We start from the raw sequence: 7500 nt of genomic DNA, 5'->3' as shown, positions 1-7500 counted from the left end.
GATCCCGGCGAGAGGGTGGAGGACGACTGTAACGAGGGAGGGGTGACAGGGGTGACAGCAGGGGTGGCGGTACAGGAAGCGAAACCGGACCGGTTGAAGGTGGTGCGCGTTCGGTCGCCCATCATCGAGGATCCGAACGAGGAGCGGGAGGATACACCGTCGGTCGGTTTCCGCTCCCCGACACCACCGGAGCGCCCCGTTTCACCGATACCACCCCACAGTCCACCCCTGGAGCATCAGGCGCGTGTGCCGGAGGGTGAACCCGAGGAGGAAATGAAGGAGGAGAAGGAGGTGGAGGAGAAGGAGGAGCGGACATCCTCACCCACTCCCAGCAAGGGGGTGCGCTCGCCGGAACCATCCCCCCGGGATACGTTAAGCCCGGTGGCGGCGGCGACTACCGGGTGTGGCGCCACCCCCAGTCCGTCACCCTCGAACCGTGGCAAATCCCGGAGTACCGGCCGCAATCTCGGTGGGTGGCTGTAAGATGCAAGAGGCACCTCTCGCCACCTCGCCTCGCCTCCCCTTCCCCTGGCTCCCAAAAAAAAAAAACAACGACTCCCTTCTTGCCATCCCCCGCGAAATCATCCCCCTCCCCTTTTATGTATGCGCGCATGTGTGTGTAGCTGTCAGCCCGTTCTGCCCTCCCTCACCTGCACCTTTTGTGTTGTGTGTGTGTAAGTGTGTGTGTGTGTGTGTGCTCGGTTTTTTGCGTACTCACGAGCGTATTATTGGTAGCCGAAGGCGCACGATGCGGGGTTGGTGGGTGGAGTGGAGTGGTGGTGGGGCATGGCGGGTATTCCATCCGCGAAAGCCGCTTACCGTCGTGAAAAGCACGTTAATTAGCAACGTAAGTTGTTTGTTTTGTATCGTTTTGTGTGTGTGTGTGTGTGTGTGTGTCGTTTGCGTTTGTGTGTGGCAGTGCAAAATTCCTTTCGAGTTTCCCTCTCCCAGGCCAAGCTGGCTGGCTGGCTGGCTGGCTGGCAGACCATCGGGGGGGAGGGTAGGATACCAAATCCTGCCAACCGCACGTTCCATTTCCGCACCACCACCACCACCTCGGCACCACCCCTCGACGGTCACTGCGTTCGGTAAACGACAAACCTATGAACCAAAGGACCACCATCGTTATCGATTGCGCTGATTGCGATCGATTTGAGGGTCTTCCTCTCTCTCTCTCTCTCTCTCTCTCTCTCTTTCGCTCTCTCTCTCTCTCTCTCTCTCTCTCTCTCTCTCTGTCTCCCTGACTGGCACGCTTTGTAAAGCGCTTGATCGGCATGCCGGAGCGTATCGGGGGGTGATTAGCTGGGAAGGTTGTTTACCTTACCATCCCCCTTGGCACCATTCCTTTTGTTCCGTGGTCCTGCTCGTGGTCACACCGATACCGACCGTCCGTGTCTCTCTGTTGGGCATGAGGAGGAGGAAGCCAGGATAGGGGAGGGGGTGGTGGTGTTAAGGACTCATTGCGCACCTACCTGCCGAGAGATTTACTGCCTGGCCTGACCGTAACGGAGTCCTGCTCGGTGGTTGGTACAACCACAGCGCGGCACTCCGGTACTCCCACTACCCTCCCATACAGGACCTTAACAGGCGCTCAAGTCCGAAACCGAACCGAACCGAAGCCCGCAGGACAGCCCGGGCGGCATAATAAGAAGCAAGTTAATGTTAATAAAAAGTAACATTTCTAGTAATAATAACAATGGATGCAACAGTAAAAATAGTTGATGATGTTAATAAAAATGAAACTGTAGGAGATGATGTAGCAATTGCCAAAACTGTAGCTATATAGGCTGAGCGTGATTGAACGGTGAAGTTAAGAAGGGGGCAACAGAAATAACCGAACGCGCTTCGTCTTTGATGTTGATGACGTCCTCTCCCTCCTCGGAATAACCAATTAACAATTAACCGCCGCTCATTAGGCATTAATCGTATCAGCGTGCAGTGCCCTGATACTGAAAAGAAGAGTCGAGTAGTCGAGGGGAATGAGGTGTCTTGAAAGCAATATTACATTTGCAGCAGCTGTATTGATTTTAGACGTAACTACGATCCCTATCAATGGTGATCGAATGATTTCATCCCTTCCTTTCCATTAGATAACCGTGCTTTAATACACCACACACACTTGAACACACATACACACAGACACACACACAACTGTACGCACGCACACTGTCCTTCTTCTTATTTCGGGGGTTCGTTTCGTTTTCGTTTTCGTTTACGGTTTAACACTATTATAGCCACTGCGAGGATCCGAAGGATGAAGGAGCAAGGGGCAGTAGTAGGGGAGTGGGGAAGGGGAAGGGTGACAAAAAGGACGATTGCAAGGGCGGTCCTATACGGCAGGGGCAACGGCTTTTGAGTGCAAATGAAGCAAAATCTAACAACCAACCAAAAAAAAAAAACCAACAGGAACCTTCGACTGGTGCATAATAGGGGGGTGGGGGATGAGTTCGATCTCGGTTACGGAGGTTTAAAAATAAACTCCACCAATGGCGTCGTGGAGACACACACACACACACACACACACACACACACACACACACACACACACACACACACACACAAACAGAGAGCCAGTTTATTCTATTTTACACGGACGGACGATGTCCGAACGAAAATGAATCGTACCCCATTTATTTCCATTCCCCATTGTGCCGGTGCTGCCTGCCTATATATTGGTCACTGCAGGTCACCTCTTCCACCTCTTCCTCTTCCCCTTTCCCCTGCTGCACCACTGCAGGGTGCCATCGTGCCTGTTGCTCAGCGCGCGAGAAGCCACGCCACGCCACGTGGTCTGTTTTAATTTTGAACATCACACCTTAGCTATAGCGCGCCCGCAGGACCACACTACAGGACCTTCAATGCCCCCCCCCCCCTCCCCACAAACGACAGATACGTCATCGCAGCTGGTCACGGAGCATGGGGACAAAACTGTAATGAAACTGTCATTACTGGGTCATCGCGGTGTTGGTTCATGGCCGGCTTAGCAGCTCAGCAGAGGGAGGGGGTGGAGAGGGGATGCTAGGATCCCCAATAGGCGTGCTAATCGTCCCGTTACTCATCGATTAGCCACCCCCAACCCCCCGGGTTACTCGTTCAAAGACAAAGTTGGGCAGCGACGTCGTTTGGAACTAATGTCACCTGCGTGACGCTTTGCTTGTTTGGTGCTTGTTGCACCGACAGTACCAGCAGCTCCTGTTTCGCAGCAACGAACGTGAGACATCCTGTGCGACTAGCACAGTGCGTGCGAGCGAGACAGCGAACAAGAGAAAAAGAGAGACAAAAATAGAAAGATAGAAGAGAGATAAAGAGTGCGAGCGAGAGAGCGCGAATGGTCAGCGAGGATTCGAGGAGGAGGAGCAGCGCAGCATCTTCTATCCGGCCAGCAGCAGCAGCAGCAGCAGCACCGAGGCATGCGCTTACCGGGCGCTGCTAAGACCGATACCCGGATACCGATCGCCACCGAGCCGACTATCGGCGAGTCGTAGCCAAGAAGGACGAAAGGGGGGGCCAAGGGACGAGGCATGCAAATTGGCTGGCCGGCCTGCTGGCCAATATAAAAGGCGCGTCGGTTGCGCACCAGCACGGCACAACGCATCCTGCATCCAACGGCCACCGACACCGGCACAAAACAGGAATCTCAAGAAAAAGAGAGAGAGAGACTCAACCGCTCGCCTGCAGCAGCATCAGCATTCAACCGCCCGTCAAAGAGCGCCACCAGTGATCGAGCGCCATCGCCAAGTGTCCGGTTCTGCACGTGACGCTAAAACGATATGTTGCTGCACGCCGTAGCAGTCGCCGGGAAGATGCCGATCTGCTTGTCGCTGACGTTGGTGCTGCTCCTTGCCATGCACCATTGCCGCGCTGAAGGTGAGTCGCTCCGTCAGGTCACAAGTGTGTTCGTGTGTGTCTGTGTGTGTGGAAGTGCAAACCGAGAAGTGAGGTCCTTATAGACAACGGCCAACGAAGAAACAAAGTACAAGAAGTGTGGTGTGTATTTCGTTTTCGTTTAGGAACAAGTAGAGCAAGGCAGACCTTGCAGAAAAAATCCCTTAGATTAACTCTCTAACTGAAACTAACGATTCTTCTAACTGAAACTGAAAGGATTTTCTTCCATTTTGAGCCAATTGCGGCAGCCATTGGGAAATGGCCCCCTTTTTCATAACCAAGTTTTGACCAAAAATGGTAAATGACCTTTCAGAAGCATAAGTTCAGTCTCTTAGTTATCTCGCGCACTTTTATTTTGCGGTCACCGGTCACCCGATTTTCAATACCGTTTTTAAAGTTTGCGAGAGTTACTGCTTTTGAAGGAGAAGAGTCCGGGAAAGTCCTTTTTTCAAGCCATTGTTGAGCTTGAATAGTGTTCTTGTTCACCACGAAAACAATATTTTATTACTCACTCACGAACATATTGTTTCACACAATCGCAAAAGTAGCGTCACTTTAACTTAACTATAACTTTCTAGTTTATAGTTGGAATAACATTCAATTTTGACACATCTGCTCTGAAACGTTGGTACTTTTTGGATTTTTATTGGTATGTAAATGGCATTTCTAACGCCATTTGTACACTAGACCCGGGACTTATTGAACGATGTGTTAGTAGTTGCAACCAAATCCCGTAGCTGATGAATCCAGGAGCTATTGCGCCCAGGAAGTTGTGTCCAGGCAGTCGAGTACTGTACTTACCGGGCATACGATCTTGGCACATTACTCCTGATCCTGAGAGAGCAGAGGGGGTTTTGTGGTTGTGTATTTGTGTGCTTCTGGTGTCCGGACCAGACTGTAGTAGAAGTAGACTGCTAAATTGCAAACTTCTGGAAAATTAATCTAGATCTAGTGGATCGCACCTCGGGCTCTGCTCGGCTTTCCCCTCGCCCTCGTACCAGCAGCCTTTCCCAGCCCTCTGGCTGGTTCATTGTTTAGCCAGTTAATGCCCTACGGCCCTGACAGCGCACTGCGCCCGATTGGCTGCGAGTACTTCAAAGCTGCTGCCTGCAGCCAGAATGCCCGCAGAATGGGGGCCCGGGAGTTGGAGCCCAGCTAATAGCCTCCAGCTGCTCCAGGTTGCTACGTGGAGTGGCAGTGAAATGAAAAACCAATCACCCTTCCACCAGTAGTGATAATAAAAAGCAACGAGATCTCGCGATTAACCATCGACCATCGTCCTTGTCGTCGTCGTCGGTGCTTGCGGGTAACGTCGTTATCAATTATCGTCCGTGCGCCCTTCCAGCGATATCCAGCGATGATGTCTTGGGCAAACACAATGGCGGCACCGGCATACCAGCATAATTCAGCATCCGTTGTTCCTTCTTCCTTTCTAGCAGCCGAGTTCGAGGGGCCGAGCAGCAGTAGCGCCGGCAGCAGTGGTGGACGCAGTAAGCGTGGTCCAACCGTCGGTCTGTTTGCGTTCCCGCGCGTTGGCCGCAGTGATCCGACCGAGCTCGGTCTGGACGGTTGGGAAGCCCCGGTCGGTTCGCTCGACCTCACCGATGACTACGGTACGGTGGCGGACGACTACCCGGCGATCAAGGAGAGCAAACGCCAGGGATTGGTACCGTTTCCGCGCGTTGGTCGCGCCGGTGCCAAGCAGGACCTGGTGATGGCCGCCACCCGCTACTGGCAGGCCGCCCGGAATCTGCAGCAACAGCAGCAACAGCAGCAACAGCAGCAACAGCAGATGCTGCAGCCACAGCCCCAGGTCATTATCAAGCGTGCCAGCGGATCCGGTGCCAACGGGGGCATGTGGTTCGGACCGCGGCTGGGCAAACGGGCCACCAGCACCGGTGACCAGCAGCTGTAAATGACCGCGAAGATCGCGCGAGAAGCGACGAAGAGGAGGGAGAGAGAGATAGAGAGAAGGTACGGTAAGTGAAACCCAAAAGTATCGGTGTTCTTCCGAGTGTGCGTGCGTGCGTGCGTGTGCATCGCGTGGCTGTGTCCTTCATCCGACCTAACCTTCCCATCTGCTCGTCTCGATCGGAACTCACCAAAAACGCTTTGATTCACTCGATTGGATCAACGAGCAAGGGATGTGTGTCTCTGTGTGTGTGTGTGCGCCGGTTCGGGAGAAATGATTACAAGGCTGGAGGGAGCCGATGCTGGTTTCGGTGTGCGTTCGGATTCACGTCGGTTTCCTGTTTCCTCCCGGATCGCTGCACTGCAACGTTGCACTGCACCCATCGATCTCGCGTATCCTCTGCTCCGTTGATCCGCATACTGTATCCGCTCGCATATAGCCCCTTTTCCTCCGCACCCTCCCACGATGAGGCGTCCTAGCCGGCACATGCAAACCACGCACACCACGGAATGCGACAACGCGCGACGGATTACACAATTATGCTAAACAGACACGGATCGTTGCAAATATAATAGCAGGTAAAGAAAGAAGAAAAAGGAGAGAAAAAAGAAAAAGTAGAAAAAGAAGTAGAAGAAATAGAAGAAGAAGAAGAAGAAGAAGAAGAAGAAGAAGAAGAAGAAGATACTAAACACTAAACACGGAACGGAAGACAAAAACAAAATTAAAACATACAAGCAAACAAACAAAAAAACGGCGAAGAATACAAAAAATCAAGAGAGCAGCGTGTTCACCCACGATGATTTTGATGATGATGAAGATAAGACGGTGATGTCGATGATGCGAGAAACGTTGTTGTTGTAAATAAATCCTAATCAGTACCAAAAAAAAAAAAAACACCGCGTAAAAAAGCGCACACACAAGGACCAAGGACACGAGGCAGCACTTTCAACTGCCGCTTTCAACGGCTCCCTGTCGGCCCTGGTTCCACCTGTCTGCTACCAGAGGGCACCAGCTAGCTACCCAACCCCGTAAGCTCGGGAGCTCGCGAGAAGCTTGTTGGTTGCAAGCGGTTCCGGTCGCGGTCGCGGCTAGGACTCGCAAGGATTCGCGATGATTTTACTCTCCGGTACTCGCAACATCCTGCATTGCGTCTCGGATCAGTTAATGCTATAATGCTGTCGGTGCTGTCAGCACACTGCATGGAGCCTGCGGTTTTTCCCCCGTTACACCGTTACGTCGGTCGTTACGTTACACACCTATCGTTATTGTTGTTTCTGCGATTCGACAAGATTCGGTTTCCGTTTATTTTTGGTTCATCACCTAGAGCTACTACTGGTTCGGATTGGAGATGGCGGTGGCGTTCACAGTTACAGCACACTATCTGCATCTTCGACACACTCGAGGGGCGGTTTTGGGCTTCCTTCGCTTACTTTACTTCGCTTATTTTGCTTCTTCTGCTTCTTCTCTGCACCAGCAACACAGCATTCTAGACGCGGCTATGTCAAAACCTCTTTGTTGCTCGCGCCAGGGTCGCCGCTAGCGACAACTCAACAAACAAATCGACTCCGGACGATGCTTATTCGGTAAAAACAAAACGATAAGAGCTAGAGGCTTCTCTTTCCCTACCTCTCTCCCTACCTCTCTCTCTCTCTCTCTCTCTCTCTCTGTCTCTCTCTCTCTGTTTCTCTCTCCCTCCGTCGACA

The 7500-nt window shown here is 52.3% G+C and overlaps 3 protein-coding genes across 4 annotated transcripts in view; 2 read left to right on the top strand and 1 right to left on the bottom strand.

The window, feature by feature from the left end:
* LOC125955633 (transient receptor potential protein) overlaps positions 1–1783 on the top strand; it is an 8746-nt gene extending 6963 nt beyond the window's left edge. The window contains exon 14 of the mRNA XM_049686775.1: positions 1–1783. This exon is cut by the window's left edge and continues 153 nt beyond it. Within this exon, the coding sequence (XP_049542732.1) occupies positions 1–483 (483 nt within the window). The 3' untranslated portion in view covers positions 484–1783.
* Positions 1784–3594: 1811 nt separating this feature from the next.
* LOC125956032 (cardio acceleratory peptide 2b) lies at positions 3595–5827 on the top strand. 2 transcript variants are annotated; one of them, XM_049687490.1, is made up of 2 exons: positions 3595–3867; positions 5325–5827. In XM_049687490.1, the coding sequence occupies exons 1-2, from the start codon at positions 3771–3773 to the stop codon at positions 5798–5800; spliced, it is 573 nt and encodes a 190-aa protein (XP_049543447.1). In that variant the 5' UTR covers positions 3595–3770; the 3' UTR covers positions 5801–5827. The 2 variants fall into 2 exon arrangements, with proteins under 2 accessions (XP_049543447.1, XP_049543440.1); XM_049687483.1 differs by having other exon boundaries at positions 5322–5827.
* Positions 5828–7004: 1177 nt separating this feature from the next.
* LOC125955903 (uncharacterized) overlaps positions 7005–7500 on the bottom strand; it is a 3468-nt gene continuing 2972 nt past the window's right edge. The window contains exon 5 of the mRNA XM_049687225.1: positions 7005–7500. This exon is cut by the window's right edge and continues 435 nt beyond it. The gene's annotated coding sequence lies outside the window, so the exon portion shown is untranslated.

This window comes from Anopheles darlingi, chromosome X (assembly GCF_943734745.1).
Source record: "Anopheles darlingi chromosome X, idAnoDarlMG_H_01, whole genome shotgun sequence".
NCBI classification, from domain to species: Eukaryota; Metazoa; Arthropoda; class Insecta; order Diptera; family Culicidae; genus Anopheles; species Anopheles darlingi.
This window is presented reverse-complemented; position numbering and strand designations above follow the sequence as displayed.